General features: G+C 49.3%; 1 protein-coding gene across 4 annotated transcripts in view; it reads left to right on the top strand.

The window, feature by feature from the left end:
* Positions 1-21,190, top strand: part of LOC142580118 (acid phosphatase type 7) — a 229,898-nt gene that overhangs the window by 94,494 nt on the left and 114,214 nt on the right. For all 4 annotated transcript variants that reach the window (XM_075690940.1, XM_075690938.1, XM_075690939.1 and 1 more), the window contains exons 4-5: positions 11,932-11,957; positions 14,978-15,075. In XM_075690940.1, the coding sequence (XP_075547055.1) occupies positions 11,932-11,957; positions 14,978-15,075 (124 nt within the window). The remainder of the gene's footprint in view (positions 1-11,931; positions 11,958-14,977; positions 15,076-21,190) is intronic.

The following is a 21,190-nucleotide window of genomic DNA, read 5'->3' as shown; positions in this document are numbered from 1 at the left end:
GAGCCTCGCGTCATGTGGAAACCACCCCCTGGCCGTTCCCACAGAGACCCTGGGCCCGCCTACATGTGGTTTTGGGGGACCCTTCAAGGGCCATTACTTCCTGGTGGTTGTGGACGCCTTTTCAAATTGGGTGGAGGTTTTACCTGTCACCACTGTCATCTGCATTTACCTGTCATCAGCAGGCGCCACCATTGCAGCGCTACGGCAGGTCTTCGCCGCCCAGGGGTTGCCGGATGTCATCGTGTCCGAGAATGGGCCTGCTTTCGCCAGCACAAAGTACCTGGCCTGGCTGACGATGAACGCAATCCGCCGGATGATGGTTCCGCCGTACCACCCTGCTTCAAATGGTGCAGCTGAGTGGGTGGTGCAAACCATCAAAGACAATCTCAAGAAGAGCCAGACTGGGGATTTCTGGACGCAGATTGCCCGGATACTATTTCATTACCGGACTACGTCCCACGATGTCACTGGCCCTGCCCCTGTGAGCTCCTGCTGGTCGGATGGTCAAGACACGCTTGGACGTTTTGCATCCGGACCTCCGATCCACAGTGCTTTTGCAGCAGCTATGAAGCAGCCAGCTTCTGAAGCAGAAGCTGGCTGCTGACCAAGGGTGCCGTCCCGGGCCTCTGCCAGAGTCGGGAGCTCCAGTTTTCGCCAGGAACTTCCGTCATGGCCCATCCTGGTCTGCCGGACAGGTGGTGTCTCCTGCCAGCGCTTCATCGCTGCCTGTCCGCATGCCAGACGGGGTCGTGTGGCACAGACACGCCGACCATGTCAGGCCTCACTTCGGGACCTGGCTAGCAACCTCCACTGCCACTTCTGAGTTCCAGCCCGCAGGAGGACTAGCGGCAGCACCAGTCGCTTCCAGCGGAGCACCAGCCACTTTGGATGCGGCAACCGTTGCCAGTGGTGCAGCACCCGCTGGACCGGTGTCGAGCCCAGCACCGCTCACAAGGCCGACGACTACGGACCCTCCGGATGGAGCGAGGCTGGCTCAGGCAGCACCGGGCGTTGCCACACCCGACCCGTCAACACCGGTGCCCAGGCGGATGACTCGACCGCGGAGGCCACCGCACCGTTACTCGCCTGGATAGCAGGCACCGTCGACACAGCTAGTGTGGAGGCAGAGCTTCGTATATTTAACATGGACGTTTGCTTCTTTTATTTAACAAACAAACTGGGGGTATGGGGGTGTAGCAAGCACGTGACGCCCCCTCAGGTATAATGTTCGTTCGCCGCCAGGCTCGGTGGCCTGCTAAGCTCGGCAGGCAACACTGGTCACTGCACCGCAATAAACGACGACGAGCACGACTGCTCGCCGGTCAGTCATTGTTCGTCGCCACCACACTGCGGAGTGTCCGTCTACGGAGGGTGCCTCGAGCCCTCCCTTGTTCACGAACCAGGGTGGATAGTGACACTGGCGACGAGGATGGGATACTCGTGACGGTCCTACTTCGCTGTTTTGTTGAAGCGGTGGTAATCGACGCAGAAGTGTACAGTTCTATCATTTTTCTTCACGACAGCCACCGGAGATGGCCGCGGGATTATCTAAGGCTCGATGAAGTCGTAGTGCAGCATTTCGTCGACCTTATAGCTTCTCGTTCTGCGTCAGCACTAGCTAAAGGTTCTGGCGTGGTCGAGGGGATTCTTCTGTTGGTATGGCATGTTCTGCAACTGGTGCTTGCCGAATCCTCGATGACGTAGAAAAACAGTCTCTAGCGTAAAAGAAGGCTCGAGCTCGTTTTTGCTTCCTCATGGGGAGCCTTGCATTTACATCGAAGACTGCTTCGGGAACTATTGTCGTCGGGCAGATGCGGCAGAATTCAAGTGAACAAACACATTGCTGGTTCCCACAATTTCCTCGGGGTGTACGATCGTCGTGCCCTTGTTGACGTGCTTGAACGCCTGGTGGAATATGGTCAGCACCACTTTATCTTTTACTCCGTGCAGTCGAGAAGTCCCTCTTGCGAAACAAATTCACGATCAAGCAATACACGGTGGTCGTCCTCGATTACGGCTTCTACATATCTGTGGGTGTTTTGGTGCCGAGGGAAATTACAATGCTGTTGCGAGCCGGAATGCTAACTTCATGTCCGAGCACACTCAAAGCGTGGTGACTGCTAGCGCTCTCTGGCGCTGTCGCATGATTTTCGAATAGCGTTATCGACTTTGACTTCAGGTCGTTGATTGCGCCATGTCGCTTCATATTGTCCATACCGAGGATTACGTTCGAGAACACTTTTAAATGATAACGAAGGTGACAGGGTAGCGTCGGTCACGAACGGTAATTCTTGCAAGGCAGAATCCGGTAGGTGTTATTAGGTGTCCTCCGACTGTCTGGATTCGAGGGCCTTCGCAAGCAGTCTTCACTTGGTGCGATTGGGAGGCAATGGATCCACTTTTGGCGGAGTAGACAGCTGCTGTGTGAACAGAATGTGTCACCGTTGAGAAGCACGTCTATGTCGGTTGTTCTTTGTCTTGCGTTGTAGTTTGGTTTTCGCTTCCGATCTGGGCTGTGTCATGTTGACCTGTGGATCGAACCTCACGTCATCAGGTGTTCATTTCTCGGTGTATTTTTTGCGTGCAGGTTTCGTCGGTATGGCATCGTCTTGATAAGCCGGCGAGACGGGCATTTCGGCGTCTTCGTCGGCGGCGGAAGATCTTTGTCAGCTCGACAAACAGCAACTGCACCTTCATAGGTTGCTGCTTTTAGTTTTCCGGATATGGGCTTGCAGAGCGACTGCGGGCTGCGTTAGTACATGGTCCACGTTGCGGGTACAGGTAGCGGCCGGGTAACGGCGAGCAGGACGGTCATCGAGGGCACCAGTGACTGGTGACGACGTAGTCGGCGATAAGACGAGGCTGTTCACCTTGCTTCTGGTGCGGCGCATTCACGGCGAACCCTCCTAGACTCAAGTCATGGCATGGGCATCGGCGGGAGACATGGCCAGCTCCTCTGCAGTGACAGCAGAGCGGACGGTGGTCGGGGGCAGGTCAAACGTCAGTCTTCCTTGGAATACTGCGCGGGGTGATGGATTAGCATGTTGGCGGCGGTGGGGGTGGAAGACTGAACTGCGGCGTTACCGGGTCCTGGCGTTGGCGCGGAGGGGGAACGTGACGGCGGACTACGGCAGCACAGGTCATCGCTTCCGTCTGTGGCTGTGGCGATAGTAGGATTCCGATGTACTGTAGGATCTAATCACGCACGACGTCAGCAATCGAAGCCACTGCGGGCTGTATGAAGGGAACATCTTGCGCAGTTCTTCGCGCACAACGGCTCTGATGGTCTCTCGAAGTTCGTCGGAGGCAAGTGCTTGAATTTCACTATTGGGTAAAAGCACTTGGCGGCTGTATTACACGGTATGAACGTACAGCGTCTTCTCAATGCACGTAACTTCCGTTAGAAATTCTGCGAAGGTCTTTGGTGGATTGTGAATCAATTCGCCGAAAAACTCTTGTCTTCACACCAAGCATCAGGAAGCGAATTTCCTTGTCCTCAGACATGTCCGAGTCGGCGTGGTGGAACAGCCCGTTCATTTCTTCTGTGTACATCGTAGTGTTCACGTTCGGGAGTTGCGCACGCGATTCAGGTACCGCTTCAGCTCCCTCGTTGAGGACGACGCTTGTGAAAGTCTTCATGAAGGAGCTGCGGAACAAATCTCACGTTGTGAGGGTGGACTCATGGTTCTCACACTACAGCATGACGGCGTTTTCCAAGCAGAAGTAAACATAGCGTAACTTGCGGTCGGAGTTGCAGTTGTTGAATGCACCTACCCTATCGTACGTTTCCAGCCAGTTTTCGGGGTCTTCAAACGATGAGCCAGGGAAGGTTTGGGGCTGCCTAGGCTGTTGAAGCATGATGGAGGAGGCTGGGGTTGCAATTAAGATTGTAGACTTGGCCACGATCTTTTTGATCGTCTTAGGCAGGTACGTGCTCCAGCAGAAGCTTTTGAAGCCTGCGGCTTTGGTACGGTTGGTATGGTCTTCAAGTTGCGGGCTTGGATCGTGGCTTTGCGGGGGAGTCCGGTACATGAAACCACAAGCACCTTCAACAGATGTCACGTAGTAGTGACGGGGAAGAACACAGTAGCAAAAATGTGAATAGCAGCTTTTATTGGGTTAACCTGTGCCCACAAAAGCAAGTTACGCTCACAGCACAACGATGGCGGCGAACGCAGACGGTCATTGTCGAAATATGACCAGCGGGTCGAGCGCTTCGGCTTTGATACCTGACTCGTCGAAGCTTCCAGAGTAATAGCTGGTGTCAGCGTGTCTTCCAGAAAGTACTACACAATTTGCGTCGCACAAATAATCAGATTACGCAAGGTTCGCTGACAACAAACTACGTGTCGAACCATCGATAACATTGCAGTAAGCTCCAATCCTGCGGGCGTGTCTTGCACTGAGAGAAAACTTTACGTAGACAGTGGGTGAAAAGCAGAAAAAGGATAAATAAGCACGCGTGTAAAAATATAAGTCAGAAGTGGTGATTATCGGCTATAGCGTTGTGCTGCTTGAGCAAGAGGTCCCCGAATCAAATGCTGGTCACGGCAGCCACATTTCGATTGACGCGACATGAAAAAACGCTCGTGTACCGTGCGTGGGGTGTACATTAGAGAATATCAAGTGGTCAAAGTAATTTGGAAGCCCTCCATCACGACGTACCTCATAACTAGACTGTGGTTACGGCAGATAAATTTCTATAATTTAAACATAGTATCTAGCCGGGCTTGTTGATACGAACACATACTTAGCAAATAGTGCAAATAATGGGACACAGAAAAGATGCACACGACACAGGCGCTGATTTCCAACAAGTACGTTTATTGCGCGAGTTCATTTACCGGGACATCTGCAGCCTTAGTTCATTCTCATGTTTTTCATGCCATTTATGTTTTCACTCTTGCTTCTCTGTGTGTAACAATTCCGCTCTGGTGCAATAAACACACTTGTTGGAAGTCAGCGCCTATGTTGTGTGCCCGTTATCTGTGTCTCGTTATTTGCACTGTTTGCTAAGTATGTGTTGATGCGTTAAATAGTTTTAGCAACGAAAGATTACAATTTCTTTTAAGAGTGTGCCCTAAATTCAGGGAAAGTTCTGCTAAGGTGTTTTGCAGCAACTGAAGAAGCTCAAGCTTTCCCTCGGTAAGTCAAGCACATGAGGTTGCAGCGTGTGATTTGCAGAATGATTTGCATAATGATGTGTTGCAAGGCACTAGATGAAAATCAAACACGTTTTCATTATACCTCATCGTAACATTAAGAAAAAGAAGTAACACCTGTTAAGCTACAATACATTACAGCAATGCCGTTTATTATGAACTATGTATAAACAACATAACCAAAAAGCCGCTGTTCCGTGCGAAAAGCAAATAATTGATTGCAATATCAAATTAGTCGACAGCAATACGAAGTACGGATAGTTTCCGAAAAATTGGAAACTTTCGCTCCCTAACTAAATTAACAAGTGCGGTGTCAGCGCGCACAAGCAAACATGAACGCATTCAGCAAACGCGGACACTCGCTGTCAAAATGCCGCTGTGAGCATGTGCGGCAGCACCAGCGAGCGAAGTGACTTTTGTGCGCTATATCGCTTCAATGCAAGAGCGTCGAGAACACAGACTGCACTAAGGTGTGAGCCGTCTGCAGCTCCCTTTCAAGATACGACGCGCGTGACCTGGCGTAGCCGTGCAAAGTACGCACTTGTTGGCGGAGTGCAAGCCGCCTCTTCTGCCTCCCGCGCTGCCTCCTCACTTTCCTTTATATATGAGACACCAGACTGAGCCGCTATTGTCAGTTCCCCTTGCGCCCTGTTGCGAAATGCGCAGTTGGGCGGCTATCTTGTACACGTTAGAAAAACCGACGTACGATTTCGCCTTGCGCGATTGTCCAGGCTGCGCCGATATCGCGGCCTAGGCCAATCTAGTCCAACCGCGTGAGGCGAAATCGAACGTCGGCTTTTCGAACGTGTACAAGATAGCGGCCTTGCATCCGGACCACTATGCCCCCCCCCCCCTCCCTCCCTCCCTCACATCGCCCCACGGCCTTTCGTGCGACGGAATATGGCGCTTTTGCTCTCCGCTTGCTTCCTTCGCACACGCCAGATGAGCCGCGGCGGCAGGCTTGCCTCGCGTGCTTTTACTTGCACGTACAGCACACCACGTGCGGCTAGAGTTTTATCGCCCTTGGACTTTACAGGGAACTTCGCGCCGCGCTGACGGCAAAAATGCGCCAGGACTGTCTGTGCAATTGCTATGGCAATAACAGTTGACTCGCCATCCGGGCCTAGCGAAAGTCAATGTCAGGTCGGGCCAACATTTTTCGTAACTGACGCGGACACGAAAAATGCCGACCACCACGAGGCTAACAGAACCAAAGTATTTTATTCTAGATAAAGAAATTATACTAGCTCACTGAAGAGAAAAGAAGACTTAAAGGATCACCGGTGTTTTGTCGCTTCTCATAGCGATCTATTTAAACGCATTGAAGGAATTTTAACGTTTAAATTTTCCCTAACTAGAAAACTTATTTCTGGATGAAAGTTTAAGATACATGGAATAATACCTGAAAGTGTTTGGCAGCCATAATTTCTTCTCGTTTTATCAATCTCATAGTGTTTATGTCGAAAATCTTGCGATGTGCTGACATTGAAATATTTTGCTGAAACTTTCTTATCTCAATTGTGATTATTGGGTAATTAAATTGATTTTTCCTTAGATGTGTTTCGAACGTTGAGTAGACTGTTCTAAAAATTGTGTTTTTGTCCTGTCCCGGAAAAACATAATTTTAAAACCACGTACAGCATTTCTTTCTTTGAGTGTAAGCATCCTTATGTTAGAGTTTTCAATTCATCTATATTCAACATCCGTCAGATGTTTCTTTCTACAGTCGTTCCCTATAATAGTATGCAATAATGAAAGTGAAGGTAACCAAGACAGTAGTACAGTTGCAGCTTGACTCCAACAGGTATAGCATAAAAGAATTTCACAGGCTCGATAACTCGTTTCAACCTAATTCCTGGAGTGCCTTTGCGCTCGGCCCCAAAGAATTTCTTCACACCCTCAAGCGTAGTGAAATGCCCTTCCTTGAGTGTCAGTTTGAATTTCGAAAACAAGAAACTTAGCGGAGGCGGAATTTCGGGAACAAGGTGAATGGGTCAGCCTCGGGAGCTCACGCTTCGCCAAGAACTGTGTCAAAATTAAGACTGAACGAGGGCAAGTGTGAGTGTTATCGAAGAGCAACGAAATGCTGGGTTTCGGTAGGCTACAACATTATAAAAATTGAAGGCATCAAATATGCAGTCCCCTCAAGATCATGCGGGGAATGAGATTTTAGGAAAGTGCTGTTCGTGCCTTCTGTTACCATGTCGTGAGACAGCCTGATTGAAGAAGGACCGTGCTTCAGCAGGAACAGTGACCAATAAACATGTGAAAACCGCGCACTTATAAACGCGGAATTGCGCAATCAACCCACACTCGAATCACTGAGCCGGATTGGCTACAAATTGATTTGCTTAACACCTGCTCCGTAAAATTTCTTGCGTTCATGTTTTCAAATTAGTTCCTTCAACTAATTCCTGAGCAACCAACAATTAAATTATTTTAGGCATAATAAGCATTTTCTTCAAGATGCGTATCAACCCTTCACGTTCGCATTCACAGGGTTTTTCAGCAAACTAGTATAAAGTAACAAAACAAGGTTCGTGTTGCGAGTATGTAGCTTAGCACTTTTGATTGTCCTATTCAGCGACTCAAGGTGCTTTTTCTTTAATATGAGCTTTAGTAAACAATGAACAATAAGTAATTAACCATTTTGTCTTATCGCTTCAATGTCAAAACATTCAACGAACCACCTTCATTGTAAAATAACCAAATAATTTATTTCCATAATACTAGCTTCAGTAGTAACTTTTCCGGACTGTAAAGAAAGAAGAGCAAAGTTTGAAAAGGATTTGGATATCATTTGTATGTTTCTGAATGGGTTCTGAAATACATCTGACCAGGTGTTTTGTTGTGACACAATACTTCAATATTTTCTTGTTTCTTGTTAATTACCTGAGCTCGTGATAAAGAAAACGCTTGAAAAACGTTAAAGAGAACAGTGAGCAAGTTTATTGCATAGTCGTAACGCTCACGCGGATTCCTTTAAGGCTTGGCACGAGTTAGCTGAACGAGAGTGGCTTGTCACGAGTAACCAATATGTATTTAAGACGATAAGCAAAACGAGAACAAGCTCATCGTCTATAATTTCCATTTCCCGTTTTCCCTCTGTTTTCCCAGCATATATTCACAAGCATATCACCTACTAATTGGGCATTAGCAGTGTGTTCAATTTGGCTGGTTGGTTGATTTTTAGAATAAAAACAGGAACAGCGCGACTCAGGACGAGCGATTAAACAGGACAGAGTGCTGACTAGCACCTAAACGCTTTATTTGCAGAAGCAGCATATAAATACATCATAAAGGTAACATAAAGAATCGAAAAAGAAGGATAAGAAGGATAAGTCAGCCACGAAGATAATCAATTTATTTTGTTGAGAGCGAGAGGGACGCAGAGCTGACGCACGCGTCGCCACTTCTGAATATACAATATGCTTCAAAGATTTCCCGCGCACGCTTTTCACTATATCTGCCGACTATTTCGCACTTGTTAAAGATCGGGGTGCCACCACACGTCTTACAGTGCGCAGCTAGATGACTGTACGGGCTTGCTTTTAGTGAAGCGCCATGCTCGTGCAGGCGATCACTAATGCACCTCCCCGTTTGCCCGATTTAGCAACGTTCACAATCAAGCGGAATTTCATTGACGACCTGCGTTGTACAGTTAGCAAAGCCTTGAACGTGATCTTTATAGCAGCTTTTGCGCGCGATAGTATCCTCCCTATTGACTATTTTGCACAACCTTCTCAGTTTATTAGGGCATTGCACACAACCCTCACTCATGCCTTGGCCGCAATTTTCATAATGTTATGGGAAACACGGCGTACATAAGGAATGACGGCAAGCCTATATCTGGAAGGCGGTGACTGCAAAGTTTGTTTTTCGGCGTTCTTTGTCTTTTACAGGGTCACCAGCAACACCGCACAAAACGCTGGTCGGGTAGCCTGCTGATGTTAGTCTGTTGACTTGCGCTGAAAAGCTCTGTTCAACAGAGTGCTTGCACGAGCGCTTCAAAGCAGCTCGCAGACATGCCTTAGCGATGCCTCATTTTACGAGTTTGGAGTGAGCAGACGAAAACGGGAGAAGATGATTGTACTTTGAACGAAGCGAGTAGCTCCAGCACACATGATGCGGTTTAAAAACAATCTCAATGTCTAAAAACCTTTAACGGTCATTAGTGGGCTCTAATGACCGTACATAAGGAATTGCCGTCATTCCTTATGTACACCGTCTTTCCCATAACATGAAAATTGCGGCCAAGGCATGAGTGAGGGTGGTGTGCAATGTCCCTAATAAATTTAGAGGGTGTGATGCAGGGTTCTTGTACTCAAAGGTTCTGACGGTTCTCTTAGGCGGAGCCTCCGAGAACCCAATTGAGGACAAAGCCGTTGGTTTCGAAAACACACACAAACTTTTAATGAAACGAAATAGAAATAAATAGAAGGAAATAGAAAGCATAAAATAACACTCAAACAGACATCATGGCAGTAAAAACACACTTGGGGCTAGTATGACGTTAACTAGTGCGCGTGTCCGGGCTTGCCACGACGCCAGGGACGCATAACAGTCTTGACGCGGAGACGCGGCGACAAGTTGATGCGACGGTCTCACCAAAGGTCGGGGTATAGGATGGTTGACCGGGCTACCGGAGCACGCCAGCTCTGGCTTGGAGTTAGAAGGTAGGTGGCTTGGCGGCAAGAGCACACGGCGGCGGCGTTTTGGCCGGGCAGCTGGGCGTGTGCGAAACTCGGGCCCGTAGCCCGCCCGCTCTCGTCCTGCCCACGGGCACAGAAGCTCGAACGCCGGCCTCAGAAAGCAGGCGGTACGACAGACGGGGGCGGCCTTCTGGCCGGGCAGCTGGGCGTAGAACTCGGGCCCGTAAGCCCGACTGCTCTCGTCCTGCCCACGGGCACAGAAGCACGCCGGCCTTGAGCAGCTGGCGGCACGCTCGGGTAGACTGGCGACGCACAGTAACGGGTTGGCAGGAGGCCCCGTTCGGGTGAAGTCCTGGTGGCTCGGGTCCGGAACCCGATGGCCCGTCTTCAACTCCCGCGTCACTTCCTGGAGCTCTCCCGGCGTCTCCCCCTTCTGCCAGCGCGCCTCGCCTTCCGCTCTGGCCGATTAGTCATTTTCCGATCGGCCGCCTGACGCCCCGTGGTCTCTCCTAATTGGTTGGCATTTTAACGCGACAGCGTTAAGGAGCTCGTATCGCAGAAAAGCCGGTGTCGTCGGCGTCCGCGGCGTTGGCCGTGAGCGATAAATCCCGGCACGCACTTCATGAATAAAAAACAACTTGCAAGATGGGCTGGGTGGGAATCGAACCAGGGTCTCCGGAGTGCGAGACGGAGACGCTACCACTCAACCACGAATTCGATGCTTCAAAGCGGTACAAAAGCGCCTCTAGTGAATGCGGTGAGAGCCTTAGAAACGAGCCGTAGGAAGTTATACTGCCGTGTATATCGGTAATTATGAACATGTAACTTACAGAAGTCGCAGTTACACGAGTAGCGAAGTGCGTTTCCGCTACATTTCTTCTGCGCTTTCCGCACACGCAGAGCCATCTTGCGGCAAACACAGAAGACCCCCTCCTGTCAATGTACGGCGCTGCCCCGACAGGTGGCTCGCCACACGCGCATTGGGATTGTGCGGGGACAGGCGCGAGGCGCTTCGCGGCTCGGGCTCCCTCTCCCCTGACGACGTTTCTCCTTGCTCCCTCACGGGTTGCAGAATCAAGACGTCCTTCCATTCTTTAGATCACTATCAGTCTATCTCTCTGCCCGTGCCGATCACTACGTTTGGCAGGCGTGCATCGTTTCCCCCTCCGAGACACCGAGTTCTTTGGTTCGTTCCGCTTGCTCAGGCGCACGTTTCGTTGCCGCGCCGAACGCTGCGTTGCTCGACGCTCACCGCGTCCGATGCGGGGCGCCTCGTAAGTGATCGCTGCGCCGTAGCCCATTGTCTTACACCCCTTGGCGGGTCGACGGGAACGCTGTCGCGTTCCACCCTTGAAGGCGAAGCTTAAGCGTCCTCCAATTTTTACTCTTGTTTTCTTTTTTTGCGCCGCGCGTTCACGTGCCGGACGCTCTTCGGCGTCGTCGTTTTCCTCCAGCACGGAATTCGCCTCGGCGCGCGCACTCCTTGTCGTCTGCTTCTGTCCGTTCTGACCACCGCACCATGTCGCGCACCACACACATCACAGAGGGTTGTGCAAAATAGTCAATAGGGAGGATACTGTAGCGCGCAAAAGCTGCTGTAAGAATCATGTTCAAGGCTATGCTAACTGTACAACGCAGGTCGTCTATAAGATCCCGCTTGATTGTAAACGTTGCTATATCGGGCAAACGGGGAGATGCATTAACGATCGCCTGCGCGAGCATGGCGCTTCACTAAAAGGAAGCCCATACAGTCATCTAGCTGCGCACTGTAAGACGTGTGGTGGCACCTCGATCTTTAACAAGTGCGAAATAGTCGGCGGATATAGTGAAAAGCGTGCGCGGGAAATCTTTGAAGCATATTGTATATTCAGAAGTGGCGACGCGTGTGTCAGCTCTGCGTCGCTCTCGCTCGTGGCTGACTTATCCTTCTCTTTCTATTCTTTATGTTACCTTTATGATGTATTTATATGCTGCTTCTGCAAATAAAGCGTTTGGGTGCTAGTCAGCACTCTCTCCTGTTTACTCGCTCCTCCTGAGTTGCGCTGTTCCTGTTTTTATTCTACTTATTGGGTTTTTCTTGGACCTCATAATTTCTTCTATCCTGTGTTCTTCTCCAGGTGACTTCGCTTACAACATGGATTCGGTGAGGCGCTTTCTTTCATCTATTATTCTTTGTAGAAACGTATGATGAACTATAGGCAACTTGCAGCAGCGTCTTCATCTTCTTTTTTGTAGTTTCGTGTACAGTTTGTGCTGTGTCGCAGCAAGCAGGTGCGCCTTTTCTGCTTATGTTTCTTTTTTTACAGCTTTTGTCACCTCTAAAATCGCGATTGAGGACACCGAGCAAGCGAGTCATACTTTCTCCCGAGTTCTCACATCATCCTATACACGAAGCTCTTTCTCCACTGCACCGAGTAGGGTCACTTGAAATAATGTCAGAGGTTCGAATTTATTTTCCTCGTGACGCTACCACGGTGACTGGGTCATTTCTGTCATGCGTGACCTCTCGCCGCAATATGCCTCCCAAGCGTCTTTTGTGTGTGCGCGTTGAACACGAAGCATGGACGGACATTTGGCGGCACTTTGTCGGGGGTGGACGGTGAGGGGGTTCTGTTGCGCTTAATTAAGCTCTCGCACAACGGAGTTGCGGGGGGTGGTAAAGAGGGAGAGGGTACTCGCTGGTTCGTTCATTCTTTCGCTCAGGCTATTCGCTTCCATTGGCGATCATCGTCGATGGTTTTTGCATATTTTTTTTTAGTAACCACGCGCAGTTTTCCGGGGTCGCTTACACGTGACTGGACTTTTTGTATGCGACCGATAAACTTTACCTGTTCGATTCATGCGGCTCACTCTGCTTAGCGCCATTGAAAACAATGTACGCCTTTTATCATAATTTTCAATGTTTCAAGATTGCCAATAGGCAATACATCTCTAAACAGCCTCGTACCTGGTTTTATACCAACTACACAGAGCAAGCAGGGTACCCTTTCAAAAATATTTAGCAACCCAATCTTAATAGTACATGTTCTTGGCGCCTTCCATATCTGGTTTTCCCGTCACCTTACACACCTCCTCCTCTCAAAATATTTCTTGCTAGTTATTCATATAAATGGTAGTCTACAATACAGGAAGCACGATTAAAAAGAAAATAGAGAGGTTTGTTTGAAGAGAATGACAACCCGGTTTATGCAGTACAAACGTCAACATCAAAGGGTATCTGCCAGAATAGAGCAAGCATAACTGCAAATGCACAGCAAGTTTGATGATATCAATGGAGCTAAAATACATTATAAAATCACATAAATGCAGTCATTTACTTAGGAGGCTATATGAAATAAGCTTACGTCTGGCGTGGTTGAAGCGCTGTGAACGAGTTGTTTACAACGCGGACCATGTCTTTCTCAATGGCTTATTTCTTTCTTTATTTTACTGAGAACATGAGAAGCACGCATTCGCAAACAGAAATATTGTGCAGTAACTATCCACAATGATTGTCAATGTAAGCAAATAAGCCCATCGAACGAACGAACAAGTACGCCACTGTGCCTCCTGCCCTTCCTCGCAATTCGGTATCGCGTGAGCGATCGCGCGACAGCTCCTCTCACCCATCCTCGCGAATGGGTTGCGTGAGAGCAAGCGCACTTCCTCGCGAGAGACGCAGACGAGCACTTGAAGGCGTCCTGAACACCGACTGTACATTCAGCTGGTTTTCAAGCTCCGTTTCATTGCGAATAAATGGTCAAAGGCAATGAAGCGCGTTGCGTAACATTGGCTTGATAGTGTTAGCTAAATAAGATTATCCCAGGTCGAATATGCAGCAAGCATGTTGAATGTTGGCCTCACTAGTAAGTAAGTAAGTAAGTAAGTAAGTAAGTAAGTAAGTAAGTAAGTAAGTAATTAAGTAAGTAAGTAAGTAAATAAGTAAGTAAGTAAGTAAGCGCTATTGACAGTAAGCAATTTACAAAGCTCACTGCAGGGAAAAAAGCCAACAGCAAGATGCAAGCGAGATGTAAGCGAGGCGGTTTAAGACGAGTGGTGCCATTGCGATATTTTGACGCAAGAGACTTATGCTACAATTAGCTTCGAGTAATCGCTACTTCAAACTGTTGTTTTTCTTCGCCTAGTATGACCGTTCACAACAGCTGCCGTAGTCTCTGGGGAGGACGACTGACGCGGACAGGGGTATTCCGAATGATTCTGCAGGAGATTCGAGAAAGGCCGTAGTTGCTGCACAGACGCATCCGTACTTAAGCTAAATCATTGAGTAGGCATCTTCTTTCTAATCAGTCATTCCTAAGAATGCCTCCGCTTTAGCCAGCCCATGAATTCATTGTCTTGATTGAGGCAAAGCAATCCTCCTTTGGCCAATCTCATCACTGTGGCCTTTCTTCAAACGGACATGCAGCGCTGTAGTATAGCACATTCTTTCTACTATTTTGGGGGCTTTGCTACAAGGTATATGTATTAAAAAATTCTCAAGAAGAGCATCATGTACACAGAAGGAATCCTGTGTCCGTGGCTCCTTCAGTGAGCCCAACATTCTGCGTGCATATGGATTATATTTCACTTTGTTCAGAAACAAGAGAAAATATTCTGTATTTTATTTAATGTTTAAAGGCAGTTTACCTAATATTCGTGCGCGATGCTCTTAGAAAATGTTACTATTTGGTGACAGCGGAAAATGCATATGTTCATTCCAATGTGAGTACCATAAAACTACAAAAGCTCTGATTGTGATTTAAAAAGCACAAACTGTACGCCACAATTCAATACAACAAGAAGTGCGTGAACTCTCCGAAAGGTCAATAAAGCTTGATAGAAAAAGCTGATTGCTTTGATGTTCTTTTAAATGAGAGAAATTTTAACAATTTTACATCAAGTAGCAAACTATTCTGAAATAAAACGGAAGAAAACTGTGCAGTGTTATAGCAGTTTTTTTAGCCTTTGATAAAATTCGATTTCCATAAAGCGCCAGTCAAGTACTCTTATATCGTTTTCAAGATACAGTTTTCGGATATTGTAAGCAGCGAGTTAATTGTTCGTTTGTATAAAAAAAGTTATGCTCTGCTTCGCGAGGTTCATCACAGTCAAGGTGCTGTTAGCTTATAGTAATTATTGAGAGTTCCTCTTTGGCTCCGACGATGACGGTTGTTTTTTTTCCAGGACAACGCCCGGGTGGGGGACGAGTTCATGCGCCAAATTGAGCCGGTGGCGGCCTACGTGCCGTACATGACCTGCGTCGGCAACCACGAGAATGCCTAGTGAGTGACAGCCACATGATTCTTACACTCGGACTGAGCGAAACATTCGAAGAGTGTTCCCTTGATCCATTTAGTGGGCCTGCTCGATTATGCAGTGCCATATTGTCCGCGATCCGTCTGCAGCTTCCGCTCTGACTAGCCGTGACAGAAGAGCGCGTCAGAGGTCACGTGATCCAGCTGTCGGGGACCGTCCGAGGTTTCGGTCGAAAACACCGTGACCGGAAGTCACTCTCCTGGCTGCCGTTGTCTGCTCTCAGCTACTCGTAGATAGCCTCCTACCCAGCGAATGTATTAGCGTGGTCTCCCAAACGGTGCAGTCTCAGAGGCCACGTCGACTAGACAAGAACGTGTTCGCAAAGCGCCGTTAACATCTCGCTCTACCTCTTCGTGCCCCTTAACCTCTGCACTTAAGCTAACTCATTGCCTGCTAAATTTAAGGGGAATCGCCACACGAACATTAGCAATGTTACGGTCGTGCCACACTGATCTTCACACAGAAAGCACCCGCCGAGACTCTCAAAGCTCGTGAGATCGTCTACTAAAGTCCTGACGCGTATCTAGGACAGAGCGCGTGTGCATCGTCTATTAATCCTGCACGTTCAAAAACAAACGCTCAAACTTCGTAACAGAAAGGATCCACATATTCGTCAACACTTATTGGCGCGAAGCTCTGATTATATACCACCCCAGCTACCGGCATGAAATGGCCACATGCAATATGGTATGTATCCTCACACACCGGTTTCACTCACCTGAAAAACAAAATGTACCTGTTTACTACGCATATAGCAATGAGCACGACAGATTTCGCGAAACACCGAAAAGCAAGCACATGGGCCTGGTTGCTATGCTTCTCTCTGAAAAAACACCAGGACTAATGCTGCAGTAATTAGATCGCACGTGAAAAACTCGCAGAATGGCACACAAAGCACCGATCTAACGGAAGCGATAACTAAGTGCACAATATTTGCCGTCTGGGACGTGCATAGCATAGAAGCACATGGCATCTTTCGCAACATGGCGTCAAACGCCGCGCAAATGTTTTAATCACAGCGGTCGTCCCTAGGTGCTTGCGCATATCCGAGCAAATATCAGCTGACAGTTCCGAGAGCCCGCGGACAGTGTGCGTCTTCCGGTCCATGCAAAACGAACGCTATTCTGGCGGCTCCCGGACTGGTGGGTGGAGCTTCAGAAGCTATTCAAGAAAACCGAATGTGGGACAGCAGTCCCAAGCAGCCCGGGTCTGTCAGGGACTGATAATCAAAGAGGCCCAGTGAATCCGGTTTGGAAATCTGAAGCGTAAAACGCAAGACCGAAGAAAAGACGATACAAGCGCTACCGGAAACTGTGACTCGAGGGGTGAATCTCCGCATGGTTGCCATTGGCTCTTTTAATGCAGACGCTCTCTCCACGCTAGCCCCAAGCCCTCCTTAAGTCATGGTCGTAGAAGGCGGGCGATAATTTAGCAAAATGACGACGCACACAATTTTTTTCGTTCTCATGGTAACACGAAGAGCAGACACGCGGCGCCTCTCACGCTAGCTCTCTTTCTTTTTCAAGCAAAGCTTTTATCAGAGAGACATGGGTCAGATAGCCAGTAGGCCAGCGCATAGACACCACTTCGCATGTTGTACTGCGCATGCGCGCTGGCGTCTACGCTGGCCCGCTGGCTCGCTCCGCTGAAATTCTCAATTGCCTTACTTATATCGGCGTTGCCGTATAAAAAAACTCAAGCCACGCGAAAATAAAAAAATTGCTTGTCGCGCTGCGGATTTGAACAAACGATCTCCGGGTTGCGAGACCACCACGCTAACGGATTCAGCCACCGGCGGTTTTTCGTATTTCTCAGATTTTTATTGCAACAAGCAGATACAAAGGGTTGGCATAAGGGTTAATTTTTTGTTTCATTTGTGAAAGTTCATAAAATAGGTTCATCCAGTGAGGAGGTCCAGCTTGTGACCGATTCACATCGTGAATGTAACACACACTTTCCACAAAATTCTCCCTTGCTGATCGATTGTTAACGCCTGCGTGTCTGATGGCAAAACGTGTCGCCCACAATCTATGGAGGCCCAGAAGCTTGATCACATCATATGGTATGCTGTTTTCATTGTCCATGGGTAGGTATGTTATGCCCATAGGAGTTAAGGGTAGTTCTTCTTTCTGGGTTCTTTGCATTACATCCCAAAAAATATCGCGCCCTAAAACTCTATAAATACATGCTGTAGTGTTTCTGGCATTTTGCACAGCATACAGTTTGTTGTCCATGGCACATATATGCCCTTTTCAGCAACTCACGTTTTAACTGGAATAGTTTGAGTGCGTAATTTAAGAAGGAACGACTTTGTTCCTGGTTTCACAGGCATCTGCTTAACTCTTTTTAAAACATAATTTTTTGCGCCTGCGTAGTTTATAGACCAATACATGGCGGCAACATGACATCATTCAACTCTTTGTAAAGAATCTTGTTTGTTACAACACTCAGATACTACAGTGAAAATCGAGCCGTCAAGCATTGAAATGAGGCAACCACCTCCTTTGTATAACCCTTGATCCTTCCTTTGAAATGGCAAGCACTATGTATGATAAAATCTGGAAACAAGTTCTTAGTGGTACTTGCATCAGTGAACGTAGGAAAGTGTTTTGCTGGTCCCTCAAGAACATGAAGCGGGAAACAAGTTGACGAACAGACAGTGATCAAGCAATGAACAAGCAGCAGTGATCAGGCAATTGCTCGAGAGGTTACAACTACTGCAAAAAAAATTTCTAAGCAAACAGAACACCAAATCAACTGGGAAAACAGTGTGGAACATTGGTTTAGGCTCTGGAATATTACGCCGCCCCATTTCGCTTATCTGCAGTGGGCAACAGTTCCTTCTAAGTACCTAGGTGTGCCTCTAGAGCATTATGACCGGAGCATCGAATATTGTAACGAAGTTACGCCACTAGTCAGGGAAAAAGCGACAGCTTCGCAGGGGCGAAACCTATCAATGTTTGCTAAGTGTGGTACATTGTGCAATCTTTGTGTATGTCTCGTGCAAACATGCAGAAAATGCATAGGGTGCTCGCGTTGTACATCTGGGGTTCCACTTGGGAGAGGGCTAGTTGGAGCAATTTGTTTCACTCTGTTCAATAAGGTGATTTTGGACTCTTTCAGCCGCCGCGGGTTCATTATAGGAGCGCTTTAAAGCGGGGTTTTACATGCATGAAGAAGTAGACGCAGTGCAAGGCGCGAGTCAGTCACAGGCATTACCTCCCTCCAGAGGAGGGAAAGTGATTGATCGCATGTTGGCTTGCCTTGCGCCCCGCCGTTTCCCTCCAGTTCAGACCTGCCAGTAAGATAGGGTGGCCGCGTTTGGTTCGTTCTGCCGAAGAGCATGCTGCGTTGAAGTAAGGGCAGCGAGAGCGGGTCTCGTTTTCGATTGAAGAACAGGTGGCGTTTGATGAACGCCGCCTGGAACTCACTCGGGAAAGGGCTCATCGTCGGCGTGCCGACCTGGTGGTGAGGAAACGCCAAGCGAGGCGTAACAACAATAAAGAGCCGCGGATTCCGAGCTTCGCTTGCACCCCTGTTCACAGTATTCGAAAGGCGGCCAATTTTTCATTTTTTTTTTTATTATGGCGACCCATTCCCCTCCCTCTACCACCTCCCCTATGCCGCGCGCACCGTTTACTATTGCTTTCTTTTGAGCTGTACGCGACGCGTCATTTATTAGCGCGCGCGCGTGCTCCGCCGCGCATTTCATTTCATTTCATTTTGTTACCTTAAAGACCCCTTGCGGGGTATTACATAAGGGGTGGGTGTACGAAAATTCAGGAGGTTGCCCAATATGTTATTTTACAGGCAGAACACTTGTTACTTCTTCCACGAAGGCAGATGAGGTGGCGATGGCAGCGGCGTTGTGGGGGCCGTTCCAGTCTTTAGCTGTACGAGGAAAAAATGATGACGATTAGGTGACAGTGCCTGCACTAGGACAAGCAAGATTTAGTGAGTAGCCTGTGCGCAGTTATATGCGCGAAAGTGGTAAAATGTAAGGTGCCTCGCGAAGCGAACTGGTGTAGAATTTATGGAATAATGATAAGCTCGCGATACGGCGACGGTGCGTTAGTGTGTCCTAACCAGACTGTACTTTTAATTGTGATACGCTGATATTGACACGTGTACTTATATTTATCGGGTGACCCCGTTTCACCGCCTAACAAATGTTATCGCACAGCGCGGGACGCGCCTCCATGTATCCGAAGTTTCTGGAAAGTTATCGATGCTTCTATCCGCTGTCTGCTGTCGCCGAACCTTGTGTTATCTGATTTCATCGCGTGACGCGACTGGTGTAGAACTTTGTAGAAAGCACGCGGGTCCCAACGATTAGCCTGGAACATTCGATGACTGCTGTAGAAAAGCCGACGCAGTTGACCCGCTGATCAGATTTTCGACGATCGCCGATCGTGTTCGCCGCTATCGTTGTGCTATAAGTGTAGCCTGTTTTTGTGGGCACAGGTTCGCCCAATAAAAGTTGGTTTTGTCTTTCACAGTATTTGCTACTGTGTTCTTCAACGTCACCACCACGTGACATCTGGTGGATGTGCTTTTCGTTCATGTACCGGACGCCCCCGACAAACCGTGACCCAAGCGCGGACCGCAAAGAGAACACCAACGTAGTCCCGGAGCATCGAGCAAGCCGCCGTCTTCAATAGCTGTCCCCGGAGCACGGACTTCTACCTGAGAAGACCAAGAAGATTGTGACCAAGGCAACCCCAATGGCAGCCCCAGCGTCCCCCAGTGTGCTACAGCAGCCCAGGGAACCACCGACGTTCCGCGGTTCCACATTTGAGTACCCGGAAAGCTGGCTGGAAACGTATGAGAGGGCCGCTACGTTTAACAGCTTGGAAAGCGAGGACAAGCTACGACATGTCTATTTCGCATTGGAGGACGCCGCGAGGACGTGGTTCGAGAATCGAGAAGCCACCTTGACGACGTGGGACCTCTTCCGAAGCGGCTTCCTGCAAACATTTACAAGCGTCATCCGAAAAGAGCGAGCCCAAGCTCTACTAGAACCCAGAGTGCAGCTGCCAAACGAGACGATCGCGATCTTCACGGAGGAGATGGCCCGTCTTTTCCGGCACGACGACCCGGAAATTTCGGAGGAGAAAAAAGACCGCTTCCTGATGCGGGGCGTCAAGCAAGAACTTTTCGCCGGACTTATTCGTAATCCGCCGAAGACCGTAGTTGAGTTTTCTACAGAGGCACCGACGATCGAGAAAACTCTGGAGATGCGCACCCGTCAATATAACCGCCAGGGGCTCACGCCGCAGTACGCCATCCAAGGACTGGGTTCCGACGACCTTCAAGAGACCATCAGGGCCATTGTGCGCGAAGAACTGCACAAGGTCCTGCCTTCGTCGCAGCCTCAAGTGGCCTCGATCGCCGACATCGTGAAAGATGAGGTTCAGCGATCGCTTAGAGTTCCTGAGGTGCAACCTCAGTTACCACAGCCCCAGCCAGGAGCGATGACCTACGCTGCCGTCGCACGCCGTCAAGGCCCCCCTCTGCCACTGCGCCAGGGCCCTGTGACGCCGCAATTCCGTCGTCCGCCGCCACCGCCGCCAGCACGCCCACCCATCGCCCAGCGCACCTAGCGAGGAAGACGGACATTTGGCGAGCCCCCGACCACTGCCCACTCTGCTGTCACTGCGGATAAGCCGGCCATGTGTATCGCCGATGCCCATACCGCGACTTGGGACTGAGAGGGTTCGCCGTCAACGCGCCGCGTCCACAGCTTGGAGAGCGTCCACGTGACATCGCCGACTACCTCGCCGCTACTCAATGGAGCCCTCGACGACCATCCCGTTCTCCGTCACCAGGCCGCTACCTATCGCCGCAGCGCCGACCATACACTGGCCCAGTCCGGGGCCGGTCCGTCAGCCCATATCCAGAAAACTAAAAGCAGCAACCGATGGAGGTGCGGTTGCTGTTCGTCGAACTGACGAAGATCCTCCGCCGCCGACGAAGACGACGAAGAAATCATCTCGACGACCGAATGATGACACGCCGCCGTCCCGACGAAGTCGGGAAGCCAAGACTACACCGACGAAAGACGAATTGACCACGCCACGT

The sequence above is a fragment of the Dermacentor variabilis genome, chromosome 4 (assembly GCF_050947875.1).
Source record: "Dermacentor variabilis isolate Ectoservices chromosome 4, ASM5094787v1, whole genome shotgun sequence".
Classification (NCBI taxonomy): Eukaryota; Metazoa; Arthropoda; class Arachnida; order Ixodida; family Ixodidae; genus Dermacentor; species Dermacentor variabilis.
The sequence above is the reverse complement of the archived record's forward strand: the minus strand, read 5'-3'. Positions and strand labels throughout refer to the sequence as shown.